The sequence below is a fragment of the Harpia harpyja genome, chromosome 2, assembly GCF_026419915.1.
Source record: "Harpia harpyja isolate bHarHar1 chromosome 2, bHarHar1 primary haplotype, whole genome shotgun sequence".
NCBI lineage: Eukaryota > Metazoa > Chordata > Aves > Accipitriformes > Accipitridae > Harpia > Harpia harpyja.
In genome coordinates this window covers 16,245,014-16,261,590 of record NC_068941.1, presented here as the reverse complement: position 1 = coordinate 16,261,590, position 16,577 = coordinate 16,245,014, and the positions used below count along the sequence as shown (strand labels likewise).

General features: G+C 36.4%; 1 protein-coding gene across 2 annotated transcripts in view; it reads right to left on the bottom strand.

The window, feature by feature from the left end:
- Nucleotides 1-6,271: 6,271 nt before the first annotated feature.
- The window catches only part of HHIP (hedgehog interacting protein), an 84,265-nt gene continuing 73,959 nt past the window's right edge, over nucleotides 6,272-16,577 (bottom strand). The window contains exons 13-14 of one of the 2 annotated variants that reach the window (XM_052816490.1): nucleotides 14,282-14,410; nucleotides 6,272-13,409 (exon numbers count right to left, since the gene is read on the bottom strand). In XM_052816490.1, coding sequence (XP_052672450.1) covers nucleotides 13,399-13,409; nucleotides 14,282-14,410 — 140 coding nt within the window. In that variant the 3' untranslated portion in view covers nucleotides 6,272-13,398. Of the gene's footprint in view, nucleotides 13,410-13,514; nucleotides 14,411-16,577 lie in introns of those variants that run through there. The other variant, XM_052816480.1, reaches the window with a different exon arrangement.

The following is a 16,577-nucleotide window of genomic DNA, read 5'->3' as shown; positions in this document are numbered from 1 at the left end:
GAAAATATTTTACATAGGCAAAATCCAGTTTATTTACTTCAAGCATTATCATGCATTGCACTGTCATTTTATAGGAGTGTTAATTACTACCCTGATTATGTTAATCTGAATGTTTGCATATCAGTGAACATTCATTTTTCAAAAATCTTTTGTCTCTTAAAGTTGTTGTGCAAAGTTTATCAGCATTACCAATTTCTGAGGAGAAATTTACTGGGGAAAATGTGCTAATAATCCCATTACAGCTAATTGATGGAAATCTCTTTCTGAGCCAGGTAGCTTTCAAAATAGGCAGAGGAAGGAATCTGATTTGCATGGGTTTACTCTTTATAAAAGGATTAACGTTAATTAATCCCTGTTAATTTGAGTGATCATTTTCTGATCTGTGGAAGGTTTTACTTAAGTCAGTAACGATACTAAAGATGACTCTTCGGCCGCGTCTGTACTGCGGGTAATAGTGACTGCAGCACATAGCATAAATTTCTGAATGAGGGAGGTGTCCGTAAGCACTTTAGGAGACTGGTCACAGTTAAAAATAGTCATGCAGAGCTTCACAGGCTTACCTGAGATGTTTCTTTTTTTCCCTAGACTTCCTGATGCCACTACTAGACTGCTGCTCATACTCAAGCTGGTTTAAAGCTATCTTCTCTGTACAACTCAGTAGTCACTAAAAACTTCAGCAAAGGCATGTCTTCGCTTTCATTTCCTTTTGTAAGATAGAAAACACTTCAGCACTTTCTGTTATCTGTTCAAAAGATGCATGAAAGGATTAATTTAATCTTGTGGGGGTTTTTAATGTCTCAGTGCCGTAATCTGACAAATCTTTCGTTTTGAGCTTTTTGTAGGGGTGTTCATTTGTCAGGGAGCTGAAGCTGAAAACTCACAATGATAGCCACATGCTCCACTGAAGCCCACTGCCATCTGAACTTGCCTTCCTAAAGACTGTTGAACTTCATCAGATTTTAATGTCTCTGTGGTTTGCTATGTTGGCACCACTGAAATCACAGGCAGAGCTCCTACATACATCAACAGATCTGGATTTACTCTGTGTTCTTTTTTGGCAGGTGGATTTTGAAAAACAAAAGAAAGAACGTCTAGCTCTCAGGTGGCAGTTTTTATGTGGGGGCTGTTTTCTTACCAGTTCGTGTGGTGGCTTTTTGCTTTTTCTGTTTAGTCTTCTCTTCCTTGTAAATCTATGCCTGTGATATGGACTGGGGCTTTTATGTTTTGTAGAAGATTAATAATTAAAAAATCCCTGATTATTCCCTATAAACAAACACTTTGGGTCTTGCCCCTAAATTCTTTTACAAAACTTCTTGGAGATTCCAGAGATGCTCTGCCACAGTGAGGAGTAAGTGAAGAAGTGCAGAAGAGGCATTCTCAGTGCCACCTGTTGAAAAGGGACCAGTTGGAAAAGCAGAGCAGAGAGGCAGAAACGGGAGTTTGACTCACCTGGAAGGAGGAGGAACTGAGGCACTGGGTCCTGCTTCCTGGAGTGTGTATAACTAAACCGTTAAGCAGAACTAATTTAGTGGGCCTTTCCACTTTCAAATAAGCTTTCTAGGCCAGAAGATTCTGACTCCGTTCTTCTCTCTCTTCTTTTGACCCACTGATTTTTATCATTTCTGGCTGCGTCGCAGCTCAGATTCAACCAGAAGGACTGCAGTCAAAGCAATTTCTTGGGAAGTAACCAGAAGAGTTAGATCCACCTCTTTCTGAATTGTAGTAGTGTTCTTATTATTAAACTGGCACCACCACCCATGAAGTTAATTGAGGTGCTGACTATGACTAACTTTTCAGGATTCTCCAAGGTCTCAAGCAAGCTTTGGCAGTTGCATGTCTTATCCTGGATTGCTTTTAGAAGGAGATAAATATCTATCTCCATATTGTTTGGGTACTTGTGAGGATGTATGCCAGCCAGAAAAATTTCTAGCCAGATTAAAAGGTACGTAGTGAGTTCAGGTGCCAGGAAATTTAAACAGTACTGGAAACTGGGTAGCTGGGATTGCTGTTTGGGACTCAGAAGGGTTTACGTGCTTGGGACACACTTTGGGTAGACATCAACAGCATGCAGTTTGAAACCTGCTATCTTCTGGAAGAAAAAGTGGTCCAAAACAAAACAAAAAACCCCAGTCCAATCTGTGTATGACAGACATTAAAAGTAAGATATTAGGAGTGTTCCATCTGGGGTAATTTCGGGTGAATTCCATACCAGGTCAATCTGCAGTCCCAGCAGTCACTGCTATCTTAGTATTATGTATTTTATTTCCATGCTAATAAAAGAAGTGAAGAATTTGCAAGACAATAATAAGTTTAGAAAATATTAACATGACAGTTTATCTGCATACTGAAAACCTGATAATTCCATAGAAGTTCCGTCATAAACAAAAAGCTGTAATTAAAAATGCAAAGTAAATATGATTCTAGTAAATCACAGGGGGCCTCTTAGTCACAAATTTATCTTACTACTAAGGTATTTAAATAAGAAAACCCCTCAAAATGTCAGACAGCTGTATTCTTTAGAATAATTTTAATAAGCTAACATGGTAATGAGTTTACTGGTTGCAGCCTGTTGCCTATATTCAAGTTTCTGTGCATCTCAGTCAATTCACTATTTTTTTTCTCTTGCATAACCATCTTAAAAACTATCTAATCTATTGTGTACCTTTTTATTCCTTGTTTGCATTGATCTAGAACCAAATAGCTTTGAATAAGTGCACAAATGATGCATGAGGTATTATGCATGTGTGCGTAGCTGCAGGTTTCTGGTACAGATATAATAAGCACCAGGTATATGTAGACTGTACAGTTATACACCTTGGAAACCTCAGGGTTAGGCTGACATAAGTGCCTTCTGATGGCTTGCTAGGTAAGATCTAGCATGAGGCTCTCTAGGGATGAATTTCTTAAAAAAATAAAAGTGAGATCGACCACATTTATTTGATATTACATTCATAGGTGTAAAATAGCAGTTTATAGTTTCACTTGTCCATTTCCCTTGCTCTGGATCTGCCTCCCTGATCAAGAAATTCAATAGCTATTAAAAGCTGCAGCTGTACTAACAGTCGTATGTTTTATAGGAGGAATTTTGCAGCTATTACTTTAGAACAGGCATTCCGTGCCAGTACAGATGTTGCGTCCACCTTTTTCATAAGCACTTTATCTGCACCATGGGCATTGCATTTCTAATGTTTGCTTGGAATTGCTAAACATGCTCCATAGCTGTAATTTATTTGGGCTGGTGTAGTTTAAAGACCTGAAAGCTAGACCTGCACCTGTTCTATTCATCTGACCAGGAAAGCTCTAATTCCACTGCATGAGAGTTTGTAGAGTTTGGATCTCTTCTGTATAAATCTCCTGAAACAAATGCAGCCCTTTGATTCACACATATGTTCCCCTTGCCTGAAGTAGAAATAGCTTGCACATATATCACCAAATTTCAATTTTCTAATATAGAAGGGAGGACATACCACTAGATCTAATGGAGGACCAGCATACACCACCTACATTCCCTCCCTCAGTCAATCCATCTCTGAGTAATCAAACGTACATACTGAAAGGTGAAACATGTAGAACTGTGTGTGTAACTGGAGCAAATTCTGCTAGTATGATGACACTGGTTTCCTTGTGGAATGATATGACAAACACTTCTGAGTGTAATGTATTTAGAGTGATATAAAATGAGTGAGAAGGAAAAGCAACTACTTAACGTAACTTGATTCACCTCCTGACAGCACTGATATCAGTGAATCTGTACTTATGTAAGACAAGCAACAGTTGAAGAAGGCTGCGATATTGGCAATAGCCTAAGTAAGAAATGACAAATTTTAAATATTGAATGTCGAACCAGTATAAAAGCCATTCATTCAACTGTTTCAGGCCAGGATTTTGGAATTCAGACAAAATCCAGGAGTGGTCCTAGCTTTGAAAGACAAAAAAATTAAAAAAAAAAGAAAAGAAAAGAAAAGAAAAAAATTTTTAAAACCCCCAGAAACCACCCCAAACCAAGCAAACAAGAAAGCCGCTGTTCAGTGAGGTTTTACAAAACCAAAGCTATGTCCCACTTTGCCCAACTCTGCCAGAGATGTATGTCATCCGTAGACATGTCATCAAATATGACTCAAACCAACCCTTCCCCCAAAATAAATAAATGCAACCACATAGACCGAAATGATTCTTTGGCATTTTAAAGATTCTACCCTACTTACTTGTGGTGCATTTTAAATTTAGAGTTAAACCAGGGGCTGATCCCTTACTTAGTGTTTTTGTTAAAATAAAACAGAAAAAAAAAGCATTTGTGCCATAATCAATCCTGTTAAAAATTTGTAAATAAGTAGTAAATTTAGCGCAATAGAATGAAGAAGCAGCATCTCTATAAGAAAACAAATAAAAACCAAAAGACTTAAAGAACAGAGCTGTACGTGGAAGTAAAGAGAAGGCAATAAAAGGACAGAAGCTTATTCAAAGTATGTATTTTGGGAATAGTGATTAAATACTAAAGCTAAGATATTATTAGTAACTATATTACTAAAATGAAATGCTCCAGAATTGTGCATTTAGGTTTTGAATTCCTTTTGAAAGTTCCGATGACTTTGACAAACCACACAAGCCTCGTTCATCAGCCCAAGAATACCTCCTCTGATTCATCTAAAGGCAGAGCAGAATTTGCCCCCCCAGGCCATCAGAAGCTCTAGATAGAATTACAGTCTTGCTGTACACAGCTGAGTGTATATAATTCTTTAAGTAAAATTCATGTCTTGCGTGTTGTAAAAGAAATGAAAGGTAGCTGTTAATTCCAAGGCTTATAAATACGTCAGTGGGTTTTCATAATGTCTTAATAAATTACAAGAACAAACTCAATGACTCATGATGTCACCAGAACTACATGCTGCACTGTATTTATCGTAATTATGTACTGTACCTCACAGAATTCTTTGACTTTCTACATGAATATATAGGTCCCACTAAGAAATTAAAACCATCCTCATTGACTTCTTCATTCTTTTTTATTTGCTATCTTTTACCTGTTTCCTTGTTCTGAGCCCTTCTTCAAATGAAGAAAATTTTTAAGTAAATGTATTTAAAAGAACATTGCTGCAACTGCTATATTTGTTCATTGAAAAGCTGAAGTAAAATACAGTTTTCAAATATCCTCAAATTTGGGTGAAGTTCAAATTTTCCTTGGATCCTAGTTCTCTGGCTGGCCACCAGCCCATATCACTAATGGTATAACTAGCTGAAAAATGGAAAAACAATTTCATGAAAATTTCAAGATTATTTTGGCTTAGATCTGAAATGTAGAGATTGCATCAATATCACAGTGTCAGTAATGCTTCATCCTTTAGTCTAAAAAATAAACGCAGGATGGCCTAAATACTTTAGGTAAGTGAAATGTGTAAGACTAATTCAACAGCATTTCAAACCCATTAAGGTAAACTTAGTGTGTGAAGAAGCTCTTGGCTCTTTAGTGCTCCCTCTCCAAACTGGTTTTCACTCTCACAGATGTAAGCTGCAAGTGTAGTTTGCGTTTAAGTGTTGTGATTAAACGTTCTTTTGCATCAAAAAATATAGTGAGTTGATATATTGAGTTGGCACTGCTCCCATATATATGCTTAGGTATTGATTTCAATGGAATAGAACCTGTTACTTAAGATGGGGAGAAATAGAAAGAATTCTACAGTGCATCCATTTTTTATGGCCCTTATTTAAATCACTGGAAACGGTACATCTGAATTTAACATACATTGATTTGATGACATGCTTCTCTGAAGATATTAAATAAACAAAACAAAGAAATGACCCCCAACTTTTCTCCCATCGTTACTGAACTATTTCTCCAAGATATCTATACTTGAAAAGCCTGCACATGAAATCCCCTTGTTCAAGCTGTAGGTGCATTCACATATTGCTTGCAATGAAACAGGTATCTTTTCCATATGGAGGTCTTAATTTTCACTCTCATTTATGCAGAAGCAAACGGGAAACCCCATTCCAAACTTCCCATTCCAAAAATAATAGCAGTGTTCAGTCACATTTTATGAAAGCATCTTAGAATTTATATAAATAAAACTAGTGTACATTTCAAAGAATATATAAAATGCTGGCATTTTGCTTTTACTGCAAAGATCAAAGAGCTGATTAAAATTAAAATTTCATGAATTTTAAATTATGCATTTAGTCATAACAAAAATATTAAAACCAAAAAAATTTAAAGCAGCAGGTGTACCTTATATAGTAAGATAAAGTTTAATATATTTTATTAGCTTAAGGGACACAGAATAACTATCTCCAGAACTTCAGGCATGCATTTACATAAATATATTAAATTAAGAAAAGCAATTATACACTTAAACATCCTTTTGTCTAGAAAAATCATTAAATCCACAGATTAACAATAAATCCAACTCTATGCATTTATCACTTCCAGATACAACTGTTCCATTTCTCAGATATTACACAAATACATTTGTTAGAATTTATATGCATTATACATATATTATATATTACATAATAGTGTGTATACATACATGGTGTTCAATAATATAATAATAATTTGTACTTTTTATAGCACTTTTCATTTGAAGAGCTCAAAGCACTTTACAAGGATTGATTTCACTAATTTTCAGATGGAAAGTGGAGGCACAATGATGCAATTACTTCAGGTTATAAAGAATTTGTGACAGACAGTAACTGAATTCTCATGTTGTGAGCTTCAGCCATGCTGTCTCCCTAAAAAGAAATACACATATAGCATATGTAGTCTACATAGGTAGACCTGCAAAGACTTGTAAGGTCTCAAACCAAGAAAGCACTTAATTATATTAATAATGTTAAGCACATGACTTTAGGGAGACTCATATGCTTAAAATTACTTGTGTGCTCCAGTGCTCTGCTAGATTGGTGCCTGTATATGCTTAGTAGTATAATACAGTTTATAGAAGATACTTAAACATAGTTTGAATGATATTTTCTAAGCTATTTTCCCACATTTCAAATGTACATACAGTACCTGACAGCTACTATAAAATAAAACTAATTGAACAGAGGAATATCACAACAGTAATGTTCTCAAGTGACAGAATTTTCTTATTTCCTTTTCCTTTTCTGCTTGGCTCCCATTAAAATCTAATTGTTCTCAAAAGAGAACTGAAGTTTTAATTCTGCAGTATATTTTGTGGGGGACAGCTAATAGCATTTCTGGATAATTCACAGGGTAGGGTTACTGCTTCTGGTATTAATGAAGATCACTACAAGATACATCTGGTGACTTAATACCAGATGGTTTCTGGTCGCACTATATCTTGGTATGAATTAAGTTCATTCTGCGCACCAGTTTTAACTCTGCCTAGAACATTTTCCTTTTAGCCACTCCTCCTAGGAACATTTAGAAAATGGGATTTGTTTGTCACTACCTTGAGATGCAAATCGCCTTTTCATCCTACAACGAAATGCATCCTACATTAAAAACACCCCTCCAAAACAGCCACCTCTCTCTGCCTCCTTCCCACCCAAGAATATTGTGAACACAGCCACGGCGTATATTCACGTGCTTTAGCTGGCACCTTCTTTCTGAAATTTCCTGGGAATTTAAGCAATTTTTCATTTAAATATTTTTTTCACTTTTGTTTTCATTGCAAAATGAAGATAAATAGGAAAATCTCATAGACTCTAAAAGGAACTTAACCATATGATACATGGGACCCTATTGATCACTTAGATGGAAAGTTGTTTTTTATCAGTAGAAATAAAACTCTTCTCCAATAATGCAGCTTGCTGTTTGTGCACATTCTTAGCAATAATTTCTGACATTTTTGATTGTGGAAGCCAGTGTGTGTACAGTAGACAATAGGTAAAGACACACATTAAATGTATATAACACAGAATATTATTTTTTTGTGAATTCCTATAGCATGAAGTGACCACTAGAATGATATATTTTCAGTACTGAGAGCTCTGGTAAGCAGGTGTGTCACTTGGCTTTCAAATCAAACTGTACAGTGTAACGTGAAGAAAAATTTCCTATGGAAGCCTATGGGAGTTTTCTTTGGGTTATGGGACTACATGATAATCCTTTGCTAATATATAGACCAAAGTAGTAATTATTAATAACTTATGAGTGAACTGAAGGAAAAAGGTTGATGTGTCAGTTGAACCACTTGTACAGTGCTATAAAATAGTAATGTTTCTCTTTTCCCAGATAAGGCGTTAGTAATACTCTCTGATTCGTCAGTCTGCCCAGTGTAAAGCTATGCAGAATTAATTGCTGTGCTAAGATTGTTTGGGTGTTGTGCATTTTATAGCACGATAAATTCTGTGTGTAGAGTTGTAATTGAAATCAATGAGTACAAAGGCAAGCGGCTATCCCTTTGCCTAGCACGCATCTGTAGAATGCCCGCTCACGTCCCACCCCATAATTGCTTATGCCTGTCATTTCAGTACTGAGGAGTCTCATCACTTTCGGTCTTACTAGTCTTATTAGTAAGGGTGACAACAACATTTTTTTTGGATTAGGATATAGTCTTGAATGAAATATTACACTGTGCCTATTAAATACAGGAAGAAGAGCTTGAAAATATGCCTAAGGCTGCTGAATTCAGCCTTTGTAATACTGGACTCAAAACAGTTGAGGGAACTCTTCTGTGGATGTTTGTGAGCATATGTGGGGGCAACTCTGGGCCCTGTCTTACTATGGCTATTTCATAAAACGGGGCCACTGACTTGGTATTTTAATTACTTTCCTGCTTAGTGGCATATGCTTACGTATTTGAAATAAGCATGTATGTGTGAAAGAGAAAAAATGTGAGCTAATTGCTCAACATTTTTAAAGAAGCATCAAGAAGCCTGGCAGATTTAATGGACCCCTTGTGTAACTGTTGGCAATGCCTATAAGGAAACCCAAGAGGACCGGATACGCTCCGTACATCTTGAAGTAGGATATGCTCCGTATGGCTTTGCGCAGGGCTGAATCTGCAGTCTTATTCCAGAAAACCTTGGTGTGTTTAATGACTGCAGACGCAGACACAGAGGGGTCATGTGTACACTGATGTCTGAAGTTAAGATCTTCTGCCAGCTAAGTGGATATCTTTTAAGGACTTAATCCTATAACTAATGAAGTCAGTAGGAGATTTTCGGTTGACATCAATGGACTTCGAGTCAGGCCCTCAAAGATTAAAGTAATCCTGTACTAAGCTTTCAGGTGGCTTCTGCTGTTTCACACCTATATCCTAAAAAGTATGTGTCTCGTTTCACTGAATTACTCTGCTGTTGAAAACAACGAACATTTTAGCAAAATGGTCCTAACATTTTTTTTTCAATGTTTCCACAACATTTTGCTCTGAAACTACTTATGGAAATATTTATGAGTTTTTTGTAGCCAGAACCCAGATTATTTGGTACACATTTTCTGCAAATTTGGATTAGAATAAATTTAAAGGGTTGATTGCCTTTTTGGTGAGATTCTTAGTTAATTTTTTTAAGTGACAAAAATAAAATATTAGTCAATTTTTAATATTGCAAAATGGGAAAAATTAGTTCTTATTTACTTCATGACTCCTTTTTTTTCTGAGAGACAGATCACCTTTTCAGTTGGACAGAAGATCAAAATGGTATCATTCCTAATTAAACTGATACACAGTTACATTAAAGGATAGTAAATTACAATGCATTAATGTCTTCTAAAGGATTTACATAATTAAGGAAAAATAAGCAGAGCAGGATATCCTCGGAGTTGTTTTTTCCATGCAGGCCCAATCTTACAAATGCCTATTTCATTTAATGCAAGTAGAATTACACGTACAAATATTGATTTTCACCTTAGTGGGACTTTACACCTGTGAAAAGTTACTTGTTCATAAGTGTTTTCAGAATCCCCATTTTGCATCTTTGTACCTGAAAAGGTCGCCTTTTCTAACCCTAAATTAGAGAAAGTATACACTGAAAAGCAGCGTTTCATCATCCTGGGAATATCGTTCTGCTTTTCACTTGAGGTGTCTGATTATTGCATTGAAATCAGTAACTTTCTGATAAGCACAGTGACCGTACAGTGACCAAGTGCTTTCTCCCTTCCTCCAGCTTCAGTCTATCTGTAGCTGAGCTTCACAGCCTGAGACTGAGCTGCTTAAGGCTGGTACTCCTGAACTGTAAATGTCCAGCTAAGATGCAGTATTAGAAGTCACTATAAAATAACAAAGTTCTGTGGAATGATCAAAAGATAAAAATCTTTGCCTGCTGGGAAGCCTGTTTGATGCACACGTCTATTAGGCAGTTTCAAAAATAATAAGCATCACCTGCAGCAACCAGGGATTATTGAGGTTTGCTGTGGTTCTAGAAAGGAAGGAGCTGCAAAGTCAAAATGTGGAGAAGTGAAAGAAAGAAGGAGATAAACAGAGGTGTCATGTTGGTGATATAGAATTTATACTCTTATTTATACCTAACTTACAGTTTGCATGAAGTAGAACAACCTGTGAGGATTTAAAGGTACAAAGGGTTTGGCATCTGTGTCCCTGACTGTTAATGGAAGAAATTTATTTCCTTGAGGGGGAGGGTTTAAGTTAAGTTAATATTTCCTATTGGACGCATTAGAAAAACGAGTTTACTGTTTTTCTGAAATGGAGTGAAACAATTTGGAGCTGATTTTACATAACATCTTTTTGTCTCCCTACCTATCTATGGAGTAAAGGCGTTTCTCCTAAATTCCAATAATATGCCTTCTTTCTCATCAGTGGCATTTAAAAAGAGAAAGGTGAAGGTTTTCTGTCCCAAAATAATAAAATGAGGGTTGAAAACTAGCAGACTTTAGGAATAGAGTTATGTTTCTTGCAACAGGTATGTTTGCTGTCTTTTAACAGTAGAAAGCCTCAAAGAATGCTTGAAATGTACAATGTGTTGGGAACAGAGAGGCCGTATCTCCGAATAAAGGAAGAAATGAATGGAATAAAAGATTAGGAGAGAGAGACAGAGACAGAGACAACTTGAACACATACATAAAATCCCTTCTGGAGGCCCTTATCTAATTGCCTCATTTATCTAGTTTCATTTATAAGCTCAGTTTTATTCTGGGACACTCTCGGAGGTTGTGTGAGAATGGCTGCAGAATGACCTAACAGGCAACGGGCTTTCTACAGACCCTTTTTTTTTTTTTTTTTTTTTTTTGTATGCCAATTCTCAGGGCAATTACTGCAGTTGCCCTTTTTATATTAGCATCTTGGGTGGCTAGGCCTGGGGTTTACTCACTCTTTTTAATAGTATAATTTCTTTTGATAAATAAGCAGCTAGGATTTTTTGTCTTTTTTTTGAGAATACTTCTTTTCCACTGGGACTTCCTATGTACCCATGTGGGCTTAATGCAGATGCTTGCTTTCACATGATATAAAAGATGATTTAAAAATGAAGCAAAACACTTTCCACAAACTATCTCCCCTCTCCCTGTAATCTTCACTTAGATTACTTCTTAGTTCTGAAGTTTTGATGGAACAACTCAAACAGAAGGTTTTTTTTTTAATAAAAATAAACTGAAGTATTTTGCTTAAATTTTGAAAGTGATTTTCTGGGTGCAGCACAGCTGATGTGAGGTTTTTGCCATTGATTTGAATGAGGCCTGAATTTAATTCTTAGCTTTTACTGGAGTTTTATTTTCTGATTTCACTAGTAAACTAAATTGTCTTTATTATTAAGATCAAAACTCTAAGATCATTGTCATCCCTTCTCTACATGACTACAGCATATATATTACTGTGGATCTTCAATTTAGGTACCATCTGTGGTATTTGTTAAGTCTCCAGGAACTAAGCAGTGAGAAAAGAACTGTCTCATCTCCCCAGCTGGTTGTTGAAAATAATGCGTCACAGTGGAGTTAAAGTTGGGTTTATTTTTAAATATATTTCATTAAAGAAAGCGTTAAAGATATTGTCTCTGTCAGATATTTAAATGTTGCTAAAATACTTCAGCGACTTTCTTGCTTTGCCGATTATGAAGAGTGTAATAAAACTGTGCTATTTGACAGATTTAGACAGCTGGCTCATTCATGAGAAGTTCACATTTTTGTCACCCACGTTGAATAAGGAAAGATTAGATGCTAAGGTCAATTTACAAAAATGGTTGTCAGGACATTTTTTAATTGTAAAACTTTTTGTGATGGAATTCAGGGAAAAGACTAAAGGCAGAAAGCAGCGGAGACAAAGAGCTGCTATTAACCTACAGATGCTACCGCAGGGTTCATTTTAAGATTGGTCACACTGCTTAGCCAATGAAGTGTTCGTGTGACTATAAGGGACCACCCTTTTCTGGGGTGAGAGGGCAATTTGGTCTTCATGCTCATTTAATCCCAAGACGTCTTTCAATGGACTGTCAGTTGAATCTACATTGTGCAAAATTATGCATGCACTTTTTAATGCAGACCATTGTTCGCTGAGCACTTAACCAAGATTTCTCAACCAATTTCCATTTGGCATGAGGTCACTCGAAACCCAGGCAAACATATATGGAAGGCAAATGTAATTTTCTGTTCCTCTGAGCTGGAATGTGTAAGACAGAGAAATGCAAGTACCAGTCAAGCTGTACTTTCAGATTTAATACTTACTAAATGAAGACTGACAACTTTCTATAAAGGAAAATTCATTGCATGTCATTGCCCTGGAGAGGTAATTTTGCTACTGGAGAGTAATACGGCTAAAGTCTTTTAGATCTTATTGCCTAAAGTGTTGTAAATCGTTGACGCATGAACAGCTACTTATAAGAACCATAGGATGTGCACACTGTGGCTACTCTGCTTTCTTTTCATAGGCAAGGTTTTATAAAAGCCAGGTAGTGCAAAGGAAATCTGATAGTCGGTAAGTAGTGAGCAAAGAAACTGCCAATAACGCCGTAGAACTGAAGATACGAGGGCACCAGTTCTGAAGAAACATCTATTTAGACTATTAATACTTTAGAAAACCTGACTATAGCATGTACACCATATTTATTGATACATTTACAAAGACTCAATTTTATGTTAGCTCTTCAAGGACCATTTACATTTAGAACCACATTTGGTGAGAATCGTTATATGTTTTGTACAAGTGACATCTTACACAGCCAACACATGCTCATGTGAGCTCTCGTCCGGGGACGTTCCATTCAGTGTGAAATCGGCAGCAGTCTGCTCGTGTATGATCTGGCCTGTCCTGTTACAGTGAAAATCACTTTATGAACACTTTTAACATATGCTGGAATTTTATTATGATTGGTTGGCAGTTGTTTTTTTCATCCGTCGTAAATGAATACAAGTTGACACAAGGATACATTTCTAGATTAGATCCACAACACATTAAAGAGTGTGTTTGCTTTCTCTTTCCCCGTCTTTCCAATTAAGTTGGTGAAAAATGTAACTTTAGTATTTTACAGGACATGGTAAAGCTGTCTCATCTAGGTGATGTCTATATTATAAAAATAAAATAAAATAATATAAATATGTAACATGAACCCAGTGCCCATCGTTAAATAAAATATATGATAAAAAGCAGACCTTCTAGGATGACTGGTTTTGAAATATGTGAATATAATTTAATTATTAAACACTTTAAACAATCTTGATATTAAGCTGCGATAACCAGATTTTTGCATCTATGCTAGATAAAGAAATGTGTAACATTCTGTAATAGTTACATTGATGAAGGTGAAGGTTACAGTCTTACAATGAATTGCCTAGATAGGAATGCATTAAGGAGTTCTGAAATATTGTCTCATGATGTAGTTCAGTTCACCTTAGAAACTGTTACAACTGGATTTTATTAAGTCCAGCAGTTTATACAGCGATGTTTGAAAATTGCGCTCTTATTGCTATAATCAGATAGGTACAGACACGAGATTTCTGGGATGTCAAAGAATCCATTAAGACATCACGAAAGTCCTTTGATGAAAATGTGGTTTACAGTGGAATTACTTTGTAAACTATTTCTCATGAAGAAATAAATATAAAAAAAATTCCACTAGCTGTAAGACCGTATTTGTGACAGCGCGTGCATGTGTATGTGCGCACGTATTGGATATCAGTACGTCTGTGGAGACGTACAGAAATATTTACACACATACAAAGAATTTATCTGCACATTTGTGGATATTATACTTAAATTAATAAAGTAAATCAAATCACCGGTATTTGTTGCAGGATAACAGTCTTTTAAAAATGACAGGATTCAAAACAAATGCCCATTGAAAGTGTAGTTTCCAAATAGTCCCAGAAACTATACAATATAGCTGGTTAGATCCAGCAAATAGGATGTCATGTCTAGGATCTGATCAAGAATACCTGCCCTTGTCACTCTTCGGATGTTTCTATCCACTTGTTCACACTGGGGGCCGAGATAGCCTTTTTTACATAAGCATTTATTAGGCCTTACACAGACACCTCCATGTCGACAGGCTGGGTCACATTTTGCTGTGGGTAAAAAAACAATGATTTTCTAATTTGTTTAGAACATCACAAACCGAAAAGATACAGTACACATTCATTAAAAGACTTTCTAAACTTGTAATGATAAAGCACAAAAATTAAAAACAAAATAGAAAGGACAAAATATTAGAAGTTTTGAAACCACATTTTTTAAAGTTTTAGAATATTGGAGGAGGAAGTAATTTTGTATGTCTGAGAGGATGCCACCCAGGACACACTGTGAAACTCAAATAGCAGATTTTTGACAACGTCCAACTCCTAGGTTCATGCTTGATTGTGGAGTGCATAGAAGACACATCTCAAAAGATTTTAGGCTCCAAATGTCTTATCATTTGAAAACAAGACATACAGCACATCTAGATCTTTAAACAGTGGTGGTCTACCTCATCCCATTGCTTATGCAGGCAACCCAAAAAAGTCCTGAAGTTGGTGAGACATTTTAGTTCCTGGCCGTCTCCAAGCTAGCAAGTACTGAATCTCAGGTAAACTCCTGTGTACATGCAGAGTTCTGCACTACACTTTCCTTAACAGAGCAGACCACAATTGCCCACAGAGATGCACTCCTTTGGCTCTTGAATCACTTATGCTTGGAACAAAATTGAATTCCCTTTAGAAAAAAAAGAACCAGGGTATTTTTTGGACAGCTTTTATCAGTTAAGTTTCCAAGTTTCTCCCTCTCTCTTTAGCAGATGCCTGACGATTTACCTATAGAGTTCTAGGTTAATCAGCTTGCTTAAGTTTTTCGAATACAAATGCTACTTTAAATTGTAGCCAGTGTTAGCAAAACTAACAATCAATAACTTTAGTTGTGGAAGTATTTTCTTCTGGGGTAGAGTCACAGCGCTGTGATAAATATAATGTATCTTCCTTTTTGCAGACATGTTGCTGCTTATGTTATCTATTACAATAAAACTATATTATTCATTTACAGAGATTTATAATACCCTATATAAAAACAGGTTTCTTGATTTTATTCATGAGTTTCTTAATTACACTAGGAGGAAACTGATGGCTCATAAGGTAGTTTTTCTTATTTAAATTATAATAGTAGCTTGAGGTCCAACTTAGAACACCTCTGTTAAGTGCTGCGTTGGATACAGGGAAGAAAGATCCTTAGTCTACATATTTTCTGTAGCTTTCTTGTACATTGCATCTATCAAATTATCTATCATAGAACTGTAATTTTTTAAACAAAACAGATTATTCAAGACCCATTTATGTTCACACTGGAGGTGTTTTTTTACTTTAAGTTCCACTTGGACAAGGGCTGTAGAATGGGCCTCATTCTCTAAATGTAGGAAATCTCTGACTGACAAGTGAGGACAATTGAAGCTGGGCTATTTGGCCAGGTTACCTCATCCATTTCTCCAACCTGCTTTTGTCGCACGGCTGTATGATGGTCAGCTCATGAATCTTGTCAGTAAGATATATCATTAGTGATTTCATTTCATTCCAAATGAAGTCACTCCTGCTCATCATCAAAAACCCGGAGGTTCCTGAAATTTACTCTCCAGGCTATAAGGACCTTGTAGCTGACGCTGCTTCAGCAGGGCCCTCCTGAGTGCCCTTCCAACCTGAATTATCCCTGGTCCATCGTGTGGTCCTTGCTTTGTCTTACTCTGTAATTCTTTTCCTCGTTTGAGTTCTACTGCCGTTACGTTAACCTTATCTCTTTGCATAGGCAGCTGGTCAAACTTGCTGAGAAAATACGCTCGGTCAGAAGACTGTGCTAATGCACTAATAACACCTCCTGGTACCCAGGCTTGCTCTGGAAGATCTGCATAGGCCAGAGTTATACAGTTCAGCCATAACCACAGCCTCTGTGAGACAGTGATAGCACAGCTGTGGCACTCCAGGTTCATGCAGCTCACCCCTTTGGTGGCATACCAAATATCTAGTTTGATCACAGTCACTTTTTCAAGTGAGTTTTAGAAGATAATGCTATGGCAACAAGATAGGACTTAATAAAAGCACCGCGATTAATAATGGATTACAATAACATTCTGATTATTAGCTGCTTTGTGATAAGTTGTACATATAATTCTCTTTAACAAACTGGAGCCATTTTATTTTGTAGGATCAAAAGTAAGAATGTACCAAAACTAAAGTATTTACACTAAATTAGCAAAGTGCAAAATATGCAATAGTGACC